A 22664-nucleotide genomic window follows, 5' to 3' on the forward strand; every position below is an offset into this window, starting at 1 on the left:
TTTTTTTTTTTTTGAAGCAGAGTCTCATTATGTTGCCCAGGCTGTTCTCAAACTCCTAGGCTTAAGCAATCCTCTTCCTTCAGCCACCCACACCAAATCTTCTTGACTTAACCATCCACAGGACAATAAGCCAAATTAACATTAAGCAGAAAATACGTTTCTTTGTAATCTAAACTCTCTCTCAGACTTTTGCCAAAATAGTAAAAGTGAAGTATTTATTTTAAGATAAATCCCTTTATCTTAGATTTTAAGAGAAAAAGCTTTCAAATATTGCAATTTGGTTTGTTACTATTTTGAATAAAGTTACTGAAAATGAGTATACAGAATAAAGGCTTTTTAGCTTCTCCATCATGGAATGTATTCTACATAAATATTCTCTCTCAGCATAAACCATTTCAAGGAAGACACTACGAATATTTCTTCTTTGCCTTTATTTGCTGACTTCACATTGGCATATTGGGCATGGTATAGTTAAGGTCCTTTGGATGAATACTGGGTACAACTTACTGATCTTCAGAGGACTTAGACACATCTGCTTTTCAAGTACGTGGAAAAAATGGGGTTCCCCTCTTATTCTAAATATTTTAAAGTGAGAAAGAACACAGCATTTTAAACCTTTAATACAGATTGCACTTTGTTGAAATCAGGATGAATTTAGAAGGTTAGAAAATGAAATCTACAGTGGGGACGAAAAGGTGTCACTTAAAAAGGATGTGACTTGGAGGTCTATTAAAAAGAAAAGCAGTAACAGCTTCAAGACATGGTAGTACAAATGAGTGAAATGCAAGTCTGGACCATTTAAAAGCTGGTAATTAAACACTAGATTCCATGTCAGAATAAAAGTCAACCAGTTGAATATTTCTAGGTGAGATGGGGTACTACTTTTTTTTTTTTTTTTTTTTTTTTTTTTTTTTTTTTTTTTTTTTTTTTTTTCTTGTTTTTCAAAATTTTTTTTTTTCTTTTTTGTTTTTTTGTTTTTTTGCTGTTATTTTATGTCTGTATCTCAAATATCTTACTGTACTCTTTTTTCCAGGTTGCAGCAGATCCTTGAGTTTGGATCCTGATGGGCAAATCAGAGCTTCTTCCTCATGGCAGTCGGTCAATGAGAGTGGAGACGAAGTTCACTGGTCTCCTGGCCAAGCCCGACTCCAGGACCAAGGCCCATCATGGGCTTCGGGTGACAGTAGCAGCAACCACAAACCACGAGAGTGGCTGGAGATCGATTTGGGGGGGAAAAAGAAAATAACAGGTGCAGAAAATAACACAAGTGCAAAGTGCAGGGGTAGTTTCCTGACTGTAAATGACTTGCAGTTGAAAATATGCTTATTGTTTACATAGGTACCTCTCTGCCTACCTCCAAGTTCTTGAAATATTTGAAAATGTAACAAATCTTTACATTCTTTCTGTGAAAAGAATCTGTATGCAAGTTGTAAATATGGATATATGGATTAGAGAGATTTTTTTTTTCAATGGTGAAACCTTTATATGGTGTATTGTCAGTGTGAAAACATTAATCTGTGAACAGATTTTTAAATGCAACTAATGTAAGTTGGCCTGTGAGATGATTTGAGGTTTCAAATGAGGGAGAAAAAAATGAAACTTGAAATCATAATACATGTTATATTTAACAAACTTTTTAAAATAGCCTGTAAATATTATTTTCTTACAAGGAATTAGGACCACAGGATCTACACAGTCGAATTTCAACTTTTATGTTAAGAGTTTTGTGATGAACTTCAAAAACAATAATTCTAAGTGGAAGACCTATAAAGGAATTGTGAATAATGAAGAAAAGGTAAGAGGTAACCCTGGAGGCAAGAGAACTGAGTAGGAGAACAGGCCTGTATATATTTTCGTCAGTGTGTTTACATTAAATATCTCATTAATAAAAGACAGTGAGACCAGGCATGGTGGTTCATGCCTGTAATCCCCAAGCTTTGGGAGACCAAGGCAGGAGGATCATTTGAGACCATCCTGGGCAACATAGCAAGATCCCACCACTACAAAAAAATTTTTTTTAAATTACCCAAATGTGGTGGTGCACACTTGTAGTCCTAGATACTTGGAAGGCTGAGGCAGGAAGAACACTTGAGCCCAGGAGTTCAAGATTACAGTGAATAACGATTGTGCTATTGCACTACAGCCTGGGCAACAGAGTAAGATCCTGTCTCTAAAATAAAATAAAATTTTTAAAATGATGATGGGCTGGTCGTGCTGGCTCACGCTTATAATCTCAGCACTTTGGGAGGTCAAGGCAATGGATCACCTGAGGTCAGGAATTCGAGACCAGCCTGGCCAATGTGGTGAAACCCTGTCTCTGCTAAAAATACAAAAATTAGCCAGACCTGGTGGCTGGCGCCTGTAATCCCAGCTACTTGGGAGGCTGAGGTAGGAGAATCATTTGAATCTGGGAGGCGGAGGTTGCAGTGAGCCAATATTGCACTCCAGCCTGGGCGACAAGAGCGAGACTCTATCTCAAAAAAAAAAAAAAAAAGGTGCTTTCTTGGCATGCAAGAATAAGAAATGTGTCCATAAAAATCTTGAGAGATCTTTTGTGATTTAATTATTTTCCACTTCAGGAATGAAATACTTGTGCTTTTCTTGGGAAATGATAATTGGCAATGTGAAATGGTTGCTTCAGTATAAGCATGGTGGATGTTTGAGTTGGACATTTGTCTTGGGATCCTGTTAGTGGCAATGAGAATTTGGAAGGAAACAGCAAAAGTGAGAGAGCTGAAGCCTTGCGCTCTTGAGGTTGCTTGTCTGTAGCACCAGCTAAATGTAGAAATATTAAGGTCAAATAATACAACAAGGCAATTTTAGCTTCTTTATCCAAAGTGAAATTTAAGTCAGTAAACAGATGAGCAGCATGGCCTTAGTTAGATAAATTGACCCTTGTTTGCAAAGCCTCGTATCTTTAATATGGTCAGTGTCTAGAAAAATGCAACAGACATAGAATCCTTGCCTTGGTTTCATATAACCAGGTATAAGTGGGATGATAAACATCTAAAAACTAACTAATAGAATCTTCAGGTAAAAATAACTTCCTTCTATAGGTGTTTCAGGGTAACTCTAACTTTCGGGACCCAGTGCAGAACAATTTCATCCCTCCTATCGTGGCCAGATATGTGCGGGTTGTCCCCCAGACATGGCACCAGAGGATAGCCTTGAAGGTGGAGCTCATTGGTTGCCAGATAACACAAGGTAGGGCTCAGGGCAAGCCAGTGAGTTACTCAAGTTTGGTCATATTTTTTTTTTGCCTATCATTGTTACTAATGTGGTTTTCCCAACATCCCTCCTCTCTCAGGTAATGATTCATTGGTGTGGCGCAAGACAAGTCAAAGCACCAGTGTTTCAACTAAGAAAGAAGATGAGACAATCACAAGGCCCGTCCCCTCAGAAGAAACATCCCCAGGTAGAGCAGTGATTGTTTTGTGGTTTCATAAGAAGCATAACTAGTACCCCGCTCAATATCAGTAACTTCAACAAAATTTATTTTTCTCTGTCATATAAATGCTGGAGGTGGATGATCCAGTGGTATTGGCGCATATTGTAAAATGATGTATGTTTACAGCTTTTTGTTGCAGTATTATAAATAGAAAAAGATTAGGAATGAACTTACGTGCCCTTCAAACACTAGGTACGTATTTTGTGGAAAAATAAAATGTTAGCACATTCATGCAGTGGAACACTCTGCAGCCACAAAAGAAAGAATTGGTAATATAAAAAGCTCCCTGAGATATAGAGGCAACTTAAAAAAAAAAATAAGCAAAATACAGAACTATCTAAGTAGCACGCCACCCTTTCTGCAAAAAGGAGAAATAAAGAATAAATATCCATTCCATTGTCTCTGGAAAAATGTCAAGAAACATAATGCAGCTTTCTGTGAAGGAGGAACAGAGGTAGGAGGGACACATTCCATTCCATACTTTTGTGTACTTTTTGCATTTTGAACATGTAAGTGTATAATCTGTTCAAATAATGAACATTAAAAGTACCTTTTTTCAGAATATAAAATAATTTGCATATCAATTTTACAAGATTTGGAAAGATTAGAAAAACACAAATAAGAAAACAAAACTTAGTATAAATCAGTATCCATAGATAATCACCAAATCTCACTGTTTCTAGTCAACTATATTTATATTTCTAACTTTAAGACAAAAATGGTAGCATATTATTCTGTTCTGCAGCATATATTTTTCATTTAACATTGTATCATGAGCATTTTCCAATGTTATTGGAAGGTTGAAAACCCCAGTTATTAATGTCTTTATAGTATTTTTCACATGGATAAACCATTATTGACCATTTCCCTGCTGTTGGATGCTGAAGTTGTTTGATTTTCCCCAAATTTTCACTCTTAAAAATAACACCGCTGCTGGATGCAGTGGCTCACGCCTGTAATCCTCGCACTTTGGGAGGCTGAGGTGGGCGGATTGCCTGAGCTCAGGAGTTTGAGACCAGCCTGGGCAACACAGTGAAACCCCGTCTCTAATAAAATACAAAAAATTAGCTGGGCTTGGCAGCATGCGCCTGTAGTCCCAGCTGCTTGGGAGGCTGAGGCAGGAGAATTGCTTGAACCCAGAAGGCGAAGGTTGCCCAAGCCGAGATCACACCACTGCACTCCAGCCTGGGTGACAGAGCGAGACGCCATCTCTAAAAAAAAAATAACATTGCTGTTACTTATACACAAATTTTATTTTCATCTAAGTCCCTTTTCCCCTTCTTCATGAATTGCATTTTTCCATTCCTAAGCATCCCTTTATCTTCTTCCCAGAGATCACAGAAGAGAAAGATGAAGAGCAAATATTTTTCCTTTACTTTGTGTATTTTCTATAAACTTGGGGCCTGCCTTGGTGGCTGTCAAAGTGTTCTTTTTTTTAGAGCAGAAAGAGCTGTAGGAAAACATGACGTGGTGTTTCATGCAACATAGTGAAAATGCTGTTTGAGGTCATCAGGCTGTACTTCCTGTCAGTCCGCAGCCCCAGAGCTCTGTAACGAGCATCCCAGTTTTCCAGGCTACTGTTATGATACAGGTCGAAACCCGCCTGCCATCTGGGGAAATGGGTTGCTTGAGTCAAAGTAGGAGCTCCAGACTGTGCTGAAATCATTTACCTGTCTTAAATAGTTCTCACCTGAGGGGTGGAGGGAGGTGGTTAAACCTCCCCCCTCATTTCAGATTTTTGGAGTTTAATATGGGCCAAGCAACAAGCCCAGTGTACCTGTTAGTCCCTGAGGAACATTGAAAACTGTCTCTGGGGGACTGGGGGAGAAACTTTATTTTCCCAAACTTTAGCTAAGATTTTGAATCCTTTGTTTTTGCTTTCCAATATCAGTAAATGCCTAGCATGTATTCATTTTCCCCCTGCATTAAATACTTAAAGACTTTTCAATTCCATGTTCAGTTTTAGATCATGAAATGTGGTTGTCGGTCATTTATGTTGTAACGTGATGGCTTTCCCTCTTCTTTAGGAGTAAACATTACAACGGTGGCTATTCCATTGGTGCTCCTTGTTGTCCTGGTGTTTGCTGGAATGGGGATCTTTGCAGCCTTTAGAAAGTATGGTGACTTTACATGTTTAAATTTCTTCTCTAATTATGCAAACAAAAAACCAAAATGTTTATTCTTCAGAAATGCATACGTACAAAAGCAGCATGACTTCTTTCAAAATAAAATGTTAACTTATATTTTAAAAACAAGTTAGCTAAAAGAAATGATCAAATGTTACTTTATTAATCTTTTTTTATAGACAGGGTCTCCCTGTCTCCCAGGCTGGAGTGCAGTGGTGAGATCACTCAAACTCCTGGGCTCAAGCAATTCCCCTGCCTCAACCTCCTGAGTAGCTAGGATTACTGGCATGTGCCACCATGCCCAGCTAATTTTTTATGTTTTCTAGAGATGGGATCTTGCTTTGTCACCCAGGCTGGTCTCAAACTTCTGGCCTCATTTGATCCTCCCACCTCGGCCTCCCAAAGCACTGGGATTACAGGCATGAGCCACCGCATCCCACCATGTATTACTTTATAAGCAGTTCTTGTCATTTAGAGACCTTTGGTAAAGACCTAACCTTTGAGTATTGTTGAAGTATCCTGAAATTGACATATTGCTTTAGAAGTATCTGTGCTTTTCCTCCCTGAAGAGTAAAAGGAATATTAAATAGGCTGCTTGGGGTATCACCAAGCTGCCCAATAACTCAGCCTCCCCAAGCCTCAATTTCCTTATGTATAAAATACAGTTTACCCAGATGAGTTCTGAATCTCTTCCAGAACCCTAAAATCCATGTATATTTTAACAAATGTTAGCTATTGGATCTAAAAAAAAAAAAAAAAAAGGAAAGTATTCTGAAGTTTTCTCTTTTTATATTTTAAGCAACTTCAGAATCTATAATGTGTATATTAGTACAAATAGAATGAAGAATAGTTTCTGCCATCATGAGAGAAGGTACAGAAGTCTCTGGTTCAGGTAGATACTCATAAGCTAAAGCATGCCTCAGTGTAATGTGCTTGTATGAAATGCTTTTAAAGACACCCACAGTTTTGGACTGGAGTATAGTAGAGATGAAGTGAGACCATGTGGTCATGAGGAATTGCTTCAGGATGACTGCATGAGCTAGTCATAAACTAAAGGCATCGATTTCTAATATGCAAAGTAAGATTAGTATATGTTCTTGTGAAATCTTGTGACCTTTCTTATAAATGAGATAAATTTATAGATAATTCTACATATTTGTATGATTTTCTAAAGCACATGGTAGCTGCCATCTCATTTAATTCTCACATCAACCCTATGAGGTTAAGTACTATTATGATCCTCATGTTACATAGGGAGAAAGAGGCAGATACGGTGGCTTATAAATATTAGTAGGACTTTCTGTCTTGATAGGAAGAAGAAGAAAGGAAGTCCATATGGATCAGCAGAGGCTCAGAAAACAGGTTGGTTGAAAACTCTATCTACAATTTTATCTGTCTTTGAGGAAGGGACAGGATCTGCTGATTGAAAGCATAAGGAGGCCAGTGGCCTGCATTTATTTGGTTAAAAGACATAAGCCCTGTAGCCTTTAAAGTAGCATATCTATAAGGAAGGAATTTATTGTGCCCTGTCTCTTTATTTTAATGGCCACTTTACTTTTGTTCAATGTCATCCCCTATCACTTGTCAACATCGTTTTTTCTTGGCCACTGGAGTTTAGGCCACGACACTGTCTGCCACCAAGGAGATATGACAAAAGCCTTATCAGTGAACTGAAGTAGGCCCGTGTTGTTAGCATCTGCAGGCCTGTGCTGTACTTTCCACCCTGAGAAAGTGAGAAAAAGACCAGGCAGGGCTGGTGTGCAGGTTTCAGATAATCCCGCACACCAGCCCTGCCTGGTCTTTTTCTCACTTTCTCAGACACAGACACCCAAGCAATGAGTTAGCCATGGTCCAGAGAGAGAAGGCAGTGGGGCAGGACCCCTGAGAATGCTCAGGGACCATTTGCGACTCCACCTCCCCAGGGTCTAAGACACACCAGCTGCAGTGTCTCCTCTGTGTCACAGATGCCATGCCAGTGCAGATTGTGGGAGACCATAGCCAGATGATCTCACAAAGGGAGAATCTGGGATCTGATGAGGGCAAAATACCTTTTAAAGGCACAGCGGAAAGCATGATTAGAGTAGTGTTTGCTGTTGTGGTTAACGACCTTGACATGCTGTTCTTAGCACACACACCTGAGGAGGACATTTATCACTGTCAGCTGTCAGGAGGCAGCTTGACCTCTGACTCATCAAGGAACATGTTCTGGAGGATGCGCATTACATTTCTGACATCTTCATTTGTTTCATGTTACCTTTATTCCAGACTGTTGGAAGCAGATTAAATATCCCTTTGCCAGACATCAGTCAGCTGAGTTTACCATCAGCTATGATAATGAGAAGGAAATGACACAAAAGTTAGATCTCATCACAAGTGATATGGCAGGTAAGTGTCATATTTCCAGGACAGTGCTGTTAGATTGGAGGTGCTGCTTGTGGGGGAGGGAGACAGGAGAGAAATAAAGCAAAATCCTTTTCTGTTTAGATGGGGTCCAATAAATCTGAAATGTGTCTTTTCTGCATTCTGTACAGAATTACAAACTGACTCTGAGATATTACTTAAAAGCCCTATTCAGCCAGTCTCTTCACCTGCAGGGGATATAGTGACATCCATAGTGATAGCCCTGATGTACTACTAGTATTTGGAAGCCCTGAATCTATTTTTGTTACCAAAGCTTTGATTAAGGCACTGGTAAAGAGGGACTAGACGGAGGAATTAAATACAGTTCCTGCCCTGAGGAAGGTGAGGTAGGAAATAAAGGAACCCTCTCAGTATGAGAAGGGCCTCAGTGTCCCTGACAAGCCACCATCAAGAGTCAAGCTTCCCAAACCATCTATGGGGAAATGCTTTTTGTGTCTTTTAAAAAAATTTCTACTTCATCATGAATGAATACACTGTAAAATGCAATATCATATACTAGTAATAAGGAAATTTTAAAGACATACAAAACACAAAACTCTAATCTTTTATTAGATTAAACAGACATAAAATTACTCTGGGAGTGACAAAGAGTAACTTAAGAGTAGTTTCTTGACACTTAATCTCAATTTCTGCATCTGTCTCTGTGGCACTGCTAAAAACAGTTCTCAGATACATAGGACTCTGTGGGGCATGCTCTGAGTAGCACTGTGCGCTCTCGCTTCTCCCTCCTCACATGCAGCCTGAGGACTTGCAGTAGAGGCATCACCTGGGGGCTTGTTAGAAAGGGAGGCCATGGAACCGGAGGCTCCCAGGTGATGCATGTGCACATCAGTGACTGGGTGTTGTCAGCGTAAGGGTTGGTTGAGCCACTTTGTGGGCAAGGAGAGCATCCTCTGCAACCAAAATCCATCCTCTTGCTCCTTGGAAGTGACATGAAGGGAGAACCTATTTTCTGTTCTCTTACTCCTTTCATTCTCCTTCAGCTTCTAATTCACTTCCTCCTTCCTCGCTGAATGGTCCTTCTCAGGCTCCTTAAATGTGGAATGGCACGGGTTCTAACCTCCACTCACCACAGTCTCTCCCCTAAACAGTCCCACACCCTCCCCGACTTCCAGCAGTGCCCTTCCATGTATGTCTGTCCATGCTGCTTCTCACACCCAGACTTCCCTCTCAGTCCCCAGTCCATCATTCTCAGCAGCCTGCTGGATGCCTCCACCTGCAGATGTCACCGTTCCTCAGCACCCACAATCGAATCCATTGTTCCTAACCCTCAGCACACATGCTCTGTGCATTCCTTGTCTAATGGTCTCTCGACTGCACATCCCAGCCTCATCCAGGCTTACGCTCTGGAAAGGGCCCTTGCCTCCCCTCTTTCCTCACACCCCACCTCTCATTGGTAACAAATTCCTGATTCCTGTCCCAAAGAGTCACTTTTCCTCTTTCTAGTTTGTGACCTCTATGTGCATTTCTCTTTGCTTTTTTACCTCTCACTTTTCGATCTTTTCTTCTTCAGTCAACCTCCACAGTTACCTCTGAAAGTGCCAGTCTGTCGTTTCCCATAGAATTAAACCAGACTTCCTAGCAAGACAATCAACGCTTTTCCATGCTCTAACGTGTGGCTAACAGGATGTGTGTTCGAATCCTACTCCATCGCCCCATTGTGCGACCTAGGAAAAGTTAATTAGTCTCTCTCTGCCTTGGATTCGCATTTGTAAAATGGAGTAACAGTCCCTACCTCAGGGAATGTTTTTGAAGATTATTAACATTTTGCTCTTGGAATAGCGCCTGGCACAGAGTAGGAGCTCTATAAATGTGAGCTCCTAGCTTCATCCTCACTGTCACCACTAGGCCCTGACCTACTGCTTTGGTCCTCATATCCTATTAAACAAACTACTCTGTGTCCCTCATACTCTGGCCATATCAAACTCTATTCTCGGGGCCCTTCTTTTCTCCATTTCCACACTGTGTGACTTCCACCTCCATAGCATCTCCAGAGCCAGTTTCAGAGCCACTTCCTCCCTGAAGTATCTCCCCATGCCCCAGGACGTGGTCATCGCCCCCATCTCGGAGAAGACCCTGCAAGGCTCCCTGAGCAAGCGGTGCGGTTGTGTACTGCCTGTGGGTGACTTCTATGGCTTTCACATCAGGGTTTTCCCGCAGTGCCTGGGACACCTGAGGGCCCCCGGCGGGAGCGTCAGTCACCACAACCTGAAGCAGAGTATCCCCGTCTGCCACCAAAGGCCGGCCCGTGTGCGGTGCCTGCTAACTGCCATCTGTCCTGTGGTTTCAGATTACCAGCAGCCTCTCATGATTGGCACCGGGACAGTCATGAGAAAGGGCTCCACCTTCCGGCCCATGGATACGGACACCGAGGAGGCGGGGGCGGGCACAGACGCCGGCGGCCACTATGACTGCCCGCAGCGCGCTGGCCGCCATGAGTACGCGCTGCCCCTGGCGCCCCCGGAGCCCGAGTACGCCACGCCCATCGTGGAGCGGCACCTGCTGCGCGCCCACACCTTCTCCGCGCAGAGCGGCTACCGCGTCCCCGGGCCCCAGCCCGGCCACAAACACTCCCTCTCCTCGGGCGGCTTCTCCCCCGTAGCGGGTGTGGGCGCCCACGACGGAGACTATCAAAGGCCACAGAGCGTGCAGCCTGCGGACAGGGGCTACGACCGGCCCAAAGCCGCCAGCGCCTTCGCCATGGAAAGCGGCCACCCTGACTCTCAGAAACCCCCAACGCATCCCGGGACCAGTGACAGCTCTTCTGCCCCCAGAGACTGCCTCACACCCCTCAACCAGACGGCCATGACTGCCCTTTTGTGAACACAATGTGAAAGAAGCCTGCTGTGGTACTGAGCGTCGGGCTGTCGCAAGGCACTGGAAAAAGGGAGCCTGCTGGTCTGGAGTGTGTGTGTGCGTGTGTATGTGTGTGTGAGAGATTCGGTAGGATCCTAGAGACAACCTGTCATACTGTTTACAAAATTGTACAGCTGGTTTCGTGCTGACCCTTAGGGTGCGTCTGTTGGGTTTTGTTAGGCTAGAAAAATGAAAATTTCCTGATGGCTTTTTCATTCCTCTGACTGTGATATTGAGCTGCTTTGGTGTTAAAGGTGTAATCTGTACAGAGTTGTATTTAACAAGAATAAAAGTAACTTAAGTTTGCTCTATCAGATTTTAGTTCTGCACAGAGGTTAAGTGGGAAAATGCAGCTGTTGCAAAACGTATATAAATAGTATGTTCATGTTTTTCAGTATATTATCTGATACTGTGTTAGCAGCAGGTCTGCTTAAACCTAATCTTGTTGTTACTGTGAGTCATTTCCTCTCCTTTGATAACTAGAACTAAAAGCATTTTTAACATTCTTCTCCTGGAAGAAATGAATTACTTGAAGCATGAAAAGCACACCAGGGTGGTTGTTTATTTAGCAATTATGACTGTAGATTTAAAAACAAGCAAAGAAGGAACACCTCAGCAGCTGCCCGTTTCCTTAGTCTCCACTTCAGAGGGGGATGCGAAGAGGTGGGTCCAGCTCCCGTGACCATGAAGGTGGCACAGGAATTAGTGTGAATGGCTGTGTCAGATGTTTTCGTACCTCAGATTAAAAATATTGCTGAGGTCAGATGCGACACTTTTCATGATTTTCTTCAGAAAAATTTCTTCAGAAGTAGCACATTTTCGTGACTTCCATTGTCCTCTGAAAAACAAAGTTATTTGGAACATGTTCATACAAAAGTGACTCTGACCAAGTCTAAATCGAGCTTTTCTACTGACATGAAACTGTTGGAAACTGATCTGACTTTATAAGAAATGATTTTCCCCCCAAGGAGGCGTCTAATTCCAGAACAGCCCAGACCTCAGCTGTACCTCATGTTCAGTAGTTTTTATTTGGGTTTGTTTTGTGAGTTAAGTATGGGGGATTTAACGTCTTTTGCCAAAGAGGAAAATGTGTGTGCGTGTTTTTTAATAGAAAATATGGACCAAAAATTTTTTTCCCTAAAGAATGTATTATAACCCTATTTGTATGGTTATTACATCCTGTGAAATGTATATATGTTAAAATAATGGGGGTGCTGGAAGGTCATGGCAGACTAACTGCTGGTTAGTGTGGAGGGTAAATAGTTTACTTTGTGGAGTTTACATGGTTTTATGTGCACACTAATTGTAATAAACTATGCCAAACCAAACTGCCCCTGACTCTCACTGGTCAGCCCTGCTTGCTGGGGTGTTAGAGGCACTCAAGGCTCAGCCTCCATAAAAAGGCAGGTGCCACAGTGGAAAGAGCAAGGGCTTGGTGCCAGATTAGGCCAGACCCCAATCTATCACAGAAGAGTTGAGAAGTCTTTGGCTGCTTGTATAATGATGAGACTCAGTTCCTCATGTTTGAAAATGGTGTTGTCATGCTTTCTTCCTACAAAACTTACTGACAAAAATTAGTTGAAACATTTATCAAAGTGTTTATTCTATAGTAGGTCCTTTTTTCTAATGTAAAGCCTTCAGTGGGCTGTTTACAGAATTTTAATATTGGAATATTAGACCATGAGTATAGGCTTAGATCTACAGCCCTTCTTTACAATAGAGCTGTCTTCGTCTATCACGGTTCTTCTGCCACATTAGTGATCTAATCATGGCCAGTGGGAGAACAGGACTTTGTTTTGGATCAGCACTTGCTCAGGGTAGATTCATTGTGTAGAACAGGTTGGGTGAGTGGAAAGGTCTGATAAACCCTACACAGCTAAACCTAAACTAGAGGATAAAGGCAGAAAAATATTACGTCTTTTCTTTTTTTTTTGGTGTTTTGCAACATCAGCACATGATAAGGTGTGAATGAGACAATTCTAATTGATTTATGTTATCAAATTCTACAGGGAGGTAAAGATTGTATTCTGCCACTTACATTTGTGGTTGAAACACATTTGCTATGACAAGCAAGACTACACATATACAGGCTCCAGAAACTCTGCTCTGGGTTTTATCATTGTTATTTAAATTTTCATTAACATTTATAATCAGCCTAGGAAATAGAAAGGATGTGAGAGATTGTTTTGTGTTTATTTTATACTGCTTTGGATTCTTAACAGAACATGAAATCACATTTATAGGCACAACTGTATATACCATGAACAGCTATGAAGCCTTTCCCCACTCTGACCAGTCACAGCAGTCCAAGTGTGGCCACCAGGTTGGCCTCACTCTTCCTAAAATGCTTATCTTGCATTCATTCCCGTACCAAATAGTTACTGAGGTTCTGAGAGCAGTGTTTACCCTGGACTTACTTGAGTTGAAAGAGAGGATGCCTAGTCTCTCCCCCAGATCTGAGAGCAGTTGAATCCCTCCAGTGAGAAACTACGGTGAATACAAACACTCACCCCAACCTGCAAGTATTTTCTGCCCCAAACACAGCCCATGCAGTCACCCCATGCCACATTGCACACCCACCAACACTGCTGTGTTCACATCCCACTACAGATCCCCCGTCTCCCACTGATCTCGCTCCCAGCTTCTCCCTGTTCTGGAATAAATTCCCCTAGAGGCTTTAAAGATTTTTATTTTGTCTTTGGTATTCTGCAATTTTACTACTATATGTGTTGAGCTATGAATTTGTTTCTGTTCACATTGCTTGGGACTTGTGCCTCTTGAATCTTAGGATTTATCAACTATGAAAATGATCAGCCCTCTTTTTTGGTTGTTTTCTTTATTTTCTCCTGGAAATCCTATTGGATGCTCATTGGAGCTTCTCATTCTCTTTGGTTCTGATACCTGAGTATTTCCCTTTATTTCTCACGAGATTAGCTAGGCCTTGTAAAGAATTCTGATTTATTTTGTCTGACATTCCTAGGAATTCATAGTAGACAGGTTTTCTTCTTATATAGTCTGCCATCTTGCTGGAATGATGCCTCCCCAACAGAAACAAGAAAGCAGATTTATTAAAATAGCAGGCCAGTCACGGTCTCTCACACATCCCAGCACAAGAGTCTGAGGCAGATTGATAGGTTGAGCCCAGGAGTTCGAGGCCAACCTGGGCAATGTAGTGAGACCTCCTCTCTACAAAAAAAATTTAAATCAGCCAGTTGTGGTGCAAGCCTGCAGTCCCAGTTACTGGGGAGGCAGGAGGATCACTTGAGCCCAGAAGGTGGAGGTTGCAGTAAGCCAAGATCACGCCACTGCACTCCAGCCTGGGCAACAGAGCAAGACCATGTTTTTTGTTGTTTTGTTTTGTTTTGTTTTTTAAAAGAAGAAAATAGCACAGGTTTAGAATCATATAGAACTTGGTTTTAACTGGAGATTCAATCTTTGTAACTATGTGATTGCAAGCACATTACTGATGCTTTCTAAATCTACTTCTTTATTCCCAGAGTGGAAATTATTATGAAAGGGCTGTTCTGCAGACTATATTATAGAATTTTGCATACATTAGATGACCAATAAAATTAGCTCCTTTTCTCTCTGCCCAATCTGAAGTCATCCAACACCATTTCCCTTAGAGTCCTTTTTATTTTTCAAGTGGAGACTGCCTGTCCTCCCAACCAATGCACTTAACTGTGGCACACACCCTTCTCCCGATAGACCACTTCCACATCCTTTCTCACTCTTTCACTGCTGTTCAAAGCTCTCCCTTTTTTCTCACCTAGCTCTACCACCTTTTTCTTTTTGCTGTGACACCTAATATCTTCCAGGCCACTTTTTCCTATTCGTTGAGGACATTCACCTAAGTCTAGTTCTTCTTCATTCCTCCTTTGTAATCATATTAGAGAATGAAGTGTCCAACATGGTCATTTTTGTGGTTTCTTGACTTCCACTCTAGTAACCTCCACTCTATTTAAACCACTCCCACACGTGTCCACATTCTTGTCGTCAGCAAGAGCCCCAGTACTGTAAACCTAATCTCCAGCAATTCTCTCTTAGCTCAAAACCCCGAGATCTTCGCCTTTCCACCTGCTTAGTCACTGATCTCATTTAGATACCTAACCCCCAGATCCCATCATTTTCCTCTAGTTGTTAATCTTTCTAGGTTGCATTTCCTTCCCTATCCATCATTGAACTGTTTTGTCTCAGCATTTTCGCTCCATTTTCTTTCCAGGAACCCCAAACCATGAGACCCCAACAACATAATTCCCCTTGAGAATACCATCTCTCCATCTTCATCACAGCAGCAGGGGAACATTGCAAAACTGTTCACACTGTGGCTGTTACAAAAGCTCAGCTTCCAATTTACTGGGGGCCCATCACTCCTCAATGCTTTTATTTATCTTTGATCCCTTTTTCCCTACCCCTCAGCAATTTTTCCAAAGCAGTGCCACTTTTCACACTCTCCCTTACTCTGATCTTGCCACTTTCTTCACCTAAAAATAAGTCATTAAAATCAGAACAACTTCCTGTTGATTCCTCTTCCCACAGAACCTGTATCCACTTCATTCCTTTCCTCATTCCTTCCTGTGTCAATGGAAAAAGTGTTCTAAACCTTCACCTGTGATCTTAAATCCCACTGCCTTCTCCTTATCTCTTTGCTCCTATTCTCCCTTTTTCCTTTATCTTCTCCCTTTCATTGGAGGTCTCCCCCTCAGCCTTTCAACTTCCTCAAATCTCTCCCAAGTATAAAGAATTCTCCTTTAATATCCTAAGCCCTTCTAATTACCTGTTGTCTTTCTTCCAAGAGGGATCTCCTCTTGGAATTTTCGTATGCCTTATTTCCCATCCATTCTTTTTCTAATGTGGTTTTTAGTCAGTTATATAGGTACACAAAACATAGTATCCCTTTCCATTTGTTCAAGCCCCTTTTGCATCCTTTCGGGGGATTTTAAAGGGTGCTCACATAAGTACTGCATATTTTTTGTTTAATTTATACTTAGGTGTTTTTTGTTGTTGCCGCCATTGTAAATTGTCCCCATCTCTTAAGTATCAAGAACCAGTATGGCCTAGTGGTAAAAAGCATGGATTCTGGGGCTTAGGCTGCCCGGGCTCAAATTCTGCCTTAGTTGTGACCAAGAAGGACTTACTTTCTATGACTCCATTTCCTTATTTCTAAATGGAGATATTAATGGTATATACCTTATAGGGTTGTGATGAAGATTACAAGGCTTACTATACATAAAACCCTGACGACAGTGTCTGGCCCATGAGAAGTGCCATGTGGTGGTAGCTATTATATGCAGTCTTCCTGTTTGATTTCTGTGACTAATTTGTGTGCAAAATGTCTTTACTAAATGTCCTTATTATTCCTAGTAGCTTTTAGTTGATTCTGTTAGGTTTTTCTGGAATTTGATCACATTTGCAAATAGTGCTAGTGCTATCTCCTTTCCAATGTTTATGTGTACATTTAATTCCATTGGCAATACCTCCAGTACCATATTAAATACTTCTGGTAGCTCCCACCTAAGCATGATGCTGGCTTTTAGGCAGAGATAGATTTATTACATTGAGGTAAATCTTATTATGTTAAGAAAGCATCTATTTATTCCTTTTCTTTTCCCCTCGCAAGGAATGTGCTTAATTTTGACCAAAGCCTTTTCAGCATCTATGGAAAATATGATTTTCCTCCATAGGACTCCTCCCTAGAGCCAGTCAGATGATTAATCACATAATTAGATGTCCCAGTGTTAAACATCTGGTTATAGTATATGAATCCATTACTGTATTAAATTTGCATGGATAGGATTTTACCTAGGATTTTTACATTAATATTCTTTTGTGGGTCAGGCGCGGTGGCTCACGCCTGTAATTCCAGCACTTTGGGAACCCAGGAGGGTGGATCATGAGGTCAAGCGATCAAGACTATCCTGGCCAACATGGTGAAACCCTGTCTCTACTAAAAATACAAAAATTAGCTGGGCGTGGTGGCCTGTCCCTGTGGTCCCAGCTACTCGGCAGGCTGAGGCAGGAGAATCGCTTGAACCTGGGAGGCAGAGGTTGCAGTGAGCCGAGATCGAGTCACTGTCGAGTCACATGCCACTCCCAGCCTGGCAACAGCGCAAGACTCCAGTTGCAAAAAAAAAAAAAAAAAAAAAATTCTAATATATTATATATTATATATATTTGGTGAATCAGGGCTTTTGTTTTCTTTCTTTGTGGCAATCTCGATCAGATATTATTAGCTTGACAGAAACAATTCAGAATTTTTCTTCCCATTTTTGGTTCTCTTGCTAAGCATTAGAGTTAGCTGTTGTTTAAAAGTTTAGTAGCATCGCCCTGTGAAATCACATATTTTGGTAATTTGTGGGGAGAGCACTTTGATAATTTCTTCTATTTTTGCTATGGAAATTGGTTTGTTTAGATTTTAAAACTTCCTTGGAAACAGTTTTGGTAAATTACATTTTCCTAGAAAAGTTTTCAAATTTATTCCTATAGAATTGAACAAAGTAGTCCATTATTATCCTTTTAGTTTTCTCTTTTATGGGTATTTCTCTCTTATTTCTTATTTTGTATATTTGCATTTACTCCCTTTTTTCATGACTAATCAGCAGTTCGCCTTTTCCTCTGAAAATCAGTTTTAAATTTTGTAGTTACTTCTACTGTTTCAGAAGCCAACAACCCGTTTGTTACTGCCTTAGGCAGAGATTAAACCACAGTGAACATGACAGTAGAGGGCACCTAGTGAGCATGACACATCCTCAAATGTCACAAAAGGACACAAATATCCTTGTTACAGTATTGCTTCCGAAAGAATATGGGGACAGTATGCACACAAGCAGGAAATAACCTATTCCGTAAGTATTTGGTGGGGCAGGGGAATGCTATAGTCTTGACAATCTAGAAATCTACTATATAACTCTAGGAGTTCTCTCATTCTACATTACTCCACTACAGCCAAACAGTTTCTTGTGAAATTCAAACCCAGCACAGTCATCATTTTTAGAAATCAAAACTGTATCAAACCTAGGCTCCATCAAACCTTGTACCCTTTAAGAAATTTTTTTTTAAAATTCTACTGCAGTTGGCAAGCATGGAAAGAATAAAAATAATTGTTGGAACAGGAAGACTGAAAGCTGACAATTTTATCTATATTTCCCTTTTCCTTCTTTGTGGCCTATTAAAGTAGAATGAAGAGAGGAATTTGAGTCTTGGCTCAAACACTTAACTAGCTGTGTGACCCTGGAAAAATTAGCCTTCAATTTATTGATCTTCATAGGAGTATTTTATTTGATTTTCAAAAAGCCTTACACCACTAATAAAAGTAAAATTAATAATACACCTGGAATCTGCTACCCCCTGTTGGCAATTTACCAAATTGCAAATTCTACCTTTCCAATGCATAGACTCCAAGTTTTAGTGTTGGCCTATATTTTATCTAATTTTCTTTGTTATAGTCCATTACCTATCTTCCTTTTAAAATATATTTCTATTTTATAGATTTAGGGGGTAGAAGTGCAGGTTTCTTACGTGCATATATTGCGTAGTGGTGGAGTTTGGGCTTTTAGTGTATCCATCATCTGAATAGTGAACATTATACCCAATAGGTAATTTTTCAACCCTCACCCCCCTCCCACCCTCCTATCTTTCGTAGTCTCCAACGTCTGTTATTCCACTCTGTATCTGTCCATGTGTACCCTTTATTTAGCTCCACAAGTGAAAACATGTGGTATTCAACTTTGTTTCTGAGTTAGTTCACTTAGGATAATGGTCTTCAGTTCCATCCATGTTGCCGCAAAAGACATAATTTCATTCTTTTTTTCATGGCTGAATAGTATTCAATGGCATATATTTACCACATTTTCTTTATCCAGTCATCCATTGATGGACACTTAGTTTGATTCCATACATATCTTTGCTACTGTGAATAGTGCTGTCATAAACATACGAGTGCCAGTATCTTTTCAATATAATTTCTTTCTTTCTTTTGGTATATGCCCAGTAGTGGGATTGCTGGATCAAATGGTAGCTCTATTTTTAGTTCTTTGAGAAATCTCTATACTGTTTTCCATAAAGGTTGTACTAATTTACATTCCCACCAACAGTGTAAGTGCTCCCTTTACTCTGTAGCCTCCCCAACATCTGTTTCTTGACTTTTTAATAATGGCCATTCTGACTGGTGTAAGATGGTGTCTCATTGTGGTTTTAATTTGCATTTCTCTGATTAGTGATGTTGAACTTTTTTTTTTTTTTTTTTTTTTTTTTTTTTTTAAATTTTTTTTTTTTTTTTTTTTTTTTTTTTTTTTTTTTTTTTGAGACGGAGTCCCGCTCTGTCGCCCAGACTGGAGTGTAGTGGCCGGATCTCAGCTCACTGCAAGCTCCGCCTCCCGGGTTTACGCCATTCTCCTGCCTCAGCCTCCCGAGCAGCTGGGACCACAGGCGCCCGCCACCTCGCCTGGCTAGTTTTTTGTATTTTTTAGTAGAGACGGGGTTTCACCGTGTTAGCCAGGATGGTCTCGATCTCCTGACCTCGCGATCCGCCCGTCTCGGCCTCCCAAAGTGCTGGGATTATAGGCTTGAGCCACCGCGCCCGGCCTGAACTTTTTTTTTCATGTTTATCATCCACTTGTATGTTTTCTTTTGAAAAACGTCTGTTCTTTTGCTCACTTTTTATCCTCCTACTTAGACGCCAGAGGTGTTTCTTTTACAACCAAATGCCCTCTTAACTTAAAACTTTAAATCAAGCTTGTTGTTCAAATCTTCCCTCTTTCCTAATTTCCCTGAGTGTTGTTGCAATCTCCCACTATGATGATAGATTCAACATTGTAGTAAATTGATTAAGAAATTAAGTAACCTTTATCCCTAATGATTTTTTTTTCTTCAGGTCTGTTTTTAAAAAATATTAATGTAACTGTATCCATGTTCTTTTGGAGAAAATATGCCCAGTGTATATTCTTTCTCCTATCACTTTCAAATTTGTTATGTCCATATGTTTTAGCATGTTCCTTTTAAACAACATATTGCTGGATTTTTCCCAATTTAAATGTTTTCCAGTTTCAGTTCTTTCTTTTAATGAGTTTAGACACTGATCAAGCACTCTCAAGATTCAATTCTAGACTGGACATGGTGGCTCCTGCCTGTCATCCCAGCACTTTGGGAGGCAGGTGGATCACCTGAGGTCAGGAGGTTCAAGACCAGCCTAGCCAACATGGTGATACCCCGTCTCTACTAAAAATACAAAAATTAGCCGGACGTGGTGGCAGGCACCTGTAATCCCAGCTACTTGCGAGGCTGAGGCAGGAGAATCACTTGAACCCAGGAGGCAGAAGTTGCAGTGAGCCAAGATTGCGCCATTGCACTCCAGTCTGGGTGACAAGAGTGAAACTCCATCTCAAAAAAAAAACATATATATATAAAATAAAAAATTCAATTCTAGGAGTACTCCTTTGACTTTTGCCAGAATATGCTAGATAATTCTTACACTTTTTGTGTAGTTTCTTTTCTCCTTTATCAGACCCAGCACATCTCCCATCCAGGCTTTATTAGGATTTAGCCCTAGTTACAGTCCTGGCAGCAGACTAGGTAGGGGCAGGTATTGCCTTAGGAAAGTGGTTAGTAGCAGCCTCTGTAACATCTTGGAGCATAGAAAAGGTACAAGGCCTTACTGGAGAAGCGTGGGCTACTTCTTAAGACCAGACAGTCTAGTAGAGACTGCAGTCTCTCAGGTGCATCCATCCAGATCTCCCCATGGTTCTAGGTTTTCCTCACCAGGGCCTTGACTTTCACAAGACAAAAGGGGTTTGGCTGAACATTCAAGTATCTGAAACTCAGCAACTCTAACACTTACGCATTCAGCCTGAAGCTCAGCTGTTTCAATCCCTCCATTGTAGGAGGTAAGGCCTCTTTGGGAGCCGCCCCACCCCGTTTCTGTAGGTCATCAACACAATCCTGCTGTAACCAGCCAACTCTGCTATTCTTGTAGATGTTGTTCTCCCCATATTTTTTAAATGTCTGCATCATCGACCCTCCTGGAGAGTTCCCCTCTCCATAAGCTACTATCTGGGTCCAGAATCTCTAAAACTCCCCCCAAGTTGAGTGAGTTGCTAGGACTCATCCGATTAAGCATAGTTTTATTCACAATTATGATTTATTACAGAGAACACAAAGCAAAATGAGGAAAGGGAAAAGGCATATAAGCAAAGTCCCAAGAAAATCAAGCTCCAAGATTCATCTCCCAATGGAGTCACACAGGACATGCTTAATTCCTCTAGCAGTAACGTGTAACAATACATCAAGTGTTGTCCACCTAGGAAGCTTGCCTGACTGAACCTAGGAGTCAAGGTTTTAGGGGAGTCAGTCATGTAGGTACCCTCTGCCTAGCATGTACCAAAATTCTAGATTCCCAGAGGAAAGTAAGTGTTCAACAAAAATCCTATTGTTTGTACAAACATTTCAGGCACAGTAAACCACGCTTACCAGCGAGGGGATGATGGGAATACTCCTGATATCCAAGTTGCTGGACACTAGCCAAGGTCCACCCTTGCAAGCAGACCTAAAGACAACAGGTTCAGGCCTGTTCTGTTAACTCTTTTCTGCACACCATTTGTGAAATAGCCACTGAGCCATGATTTTGTGTCAAGGACTAGATAAACTGTACTTACCAACCAGATGTCATTGTCTTTGCCCTTTGGGTGGGTTCCTAATGCCCATCTTATTACCTGTTTCCTCAAATCTCACTCACGGTCACTTGTGTTAGTCTAGGCTAAGAAGCAGACGCCAACACCAAAAAGGGATCTGCTGTGCAACAGATTTATTAAGGGCAATGCCAGTGAGGAAAAATAGGTAGGGAGCTGGGGTTGAGGGGAGGCTGGAAGGCAATGAGACCACAATGGAGGTAAGACCCAAGGTGAATGAAAGGAGGAAGGAACGTTGGGTGACAGCAACTTGGACTACAATGTAATCCTAAGGGAGTTTGGCAAGACCATCATGGAGTGCTCAGCTAAAGTTGAGGAGTCATCATATAACATCCCTGTCATAATCAGTCATTGACTGGCAGCAGCGTGGAGAAGCATAGCCTCACCATGTACACAGGGATGAATTTCAGACCACAGTAGCTGGGCTTTTAGTAAGCTACGCTCCCTCCTGCACGAGAACTGACAGACACATTCTCATGACTGCCGCCATGGTGGTTATAACTCTCAAAACACACCTGAAAAAGGTTCACTATTAAACAAATATTCAGCACCAACAGCGCATGGTAATTTGCAATACTTTTAAAGTTTTTTTTTTTTTTTTTTAACATTACAGTTATAAAACCACCTAAAACACTGATTAACAATGAAAATGCAAGTTCTCTTTAAAATTTCATAAACTGACCAAAAAAATCATAAATTGACCAATATCCTATGGGGTTGTATTCTGGGGAAAAGGCATCTTTTCAAATCACTTGGTGAATCGTGAACTTAAATCAACACACAGAAAGCATATACGTATTAGCACTGAATCAAGATTAGTCAGTGACAAAAATGTATTTCTAATGTTCATAACATTTCTAAACGTTTATAACTCAAGTAATTCATTTACAAGTATTTTCCAAAAATTATTTTACATATAACTTAGGAACTTCTAAATTATATATACTTAGATGTCAAAATGGAAGAATATCCTTTTAAATAGTATCTTAAAAACAGGATTGATTTTCTAACTTTTATCAATGTTTTCCTCAATATTTATAACACAAAATTAAGCCAGGTCCTTTGCACAGACTTTATGACATATTGATACAAATAATAGAAGCTACTATAAATAAATAATAAGCCAAAATA

At 40.9% G+C, this 22664-nt stretch overlaps 1 protein-coding gene across 1 annotated transcript in view; it reads left to right on the top strand.

The window, feature by feature from the left end:
* The window catches only part of DCBLD1 (discoidin, CUB and LCCL domain containing 1), a 103915-nt gene extending 91736 nt beyond the window's left edge, over positions 1 to 12179 (top strand). The window contains exons 8-15 of the mRNA XM_017863461.1: positions 1034 to 1249; positions 1671 to 1795; positions 3057 to 3204; positions 3308 to 3415; positions 5476 to 5563; positions 6887 to 6936; positions 7840 to 7959; positions 10286 to 12179. Coding sequence (XP_017718950.1) covers positions 1034 to 1249; positions 1671 to 1795; positions 3057 to 3204; positions 3308 to 3415; positions 5476 to 5563; positions 6887 to 6936; positions 7840 to 7959; positions 10286 to 10818 — 1388 coding nt within the window. The 3' untranslated portion in view covers positions 10819 to 12179. The remainder of the gene's footprint in view (positions 1 to 1033; positions 1250 to 1670; positions 1796 to 3056; positions 3205 to 3307; positions 3416 to 5475; positions 5564 to 6886; positions 6937 to 7839; positions 7960 to 10285) is intronic.
* Positions 12180 to 22664: the final 10485 nt, after the last annotated feature.

This window comes from Rhinopithecus bieti, unplaced genomic scaffold (assembly GCF_001698545.2).
Source record: "Rhinopithecus bieti isolate Rb0 unplaced genomic scaffold, ASM169854v2 scaffold_70066, whole genome shotgun sequence".
Taxonomy (NCBI): domain Eukaryota; kingdom Metazoa; phylum Chordata; class Mammalia; order Primates; family Cercopithecidae; genus Rhinopithecus; species Rhinopithecus bieti.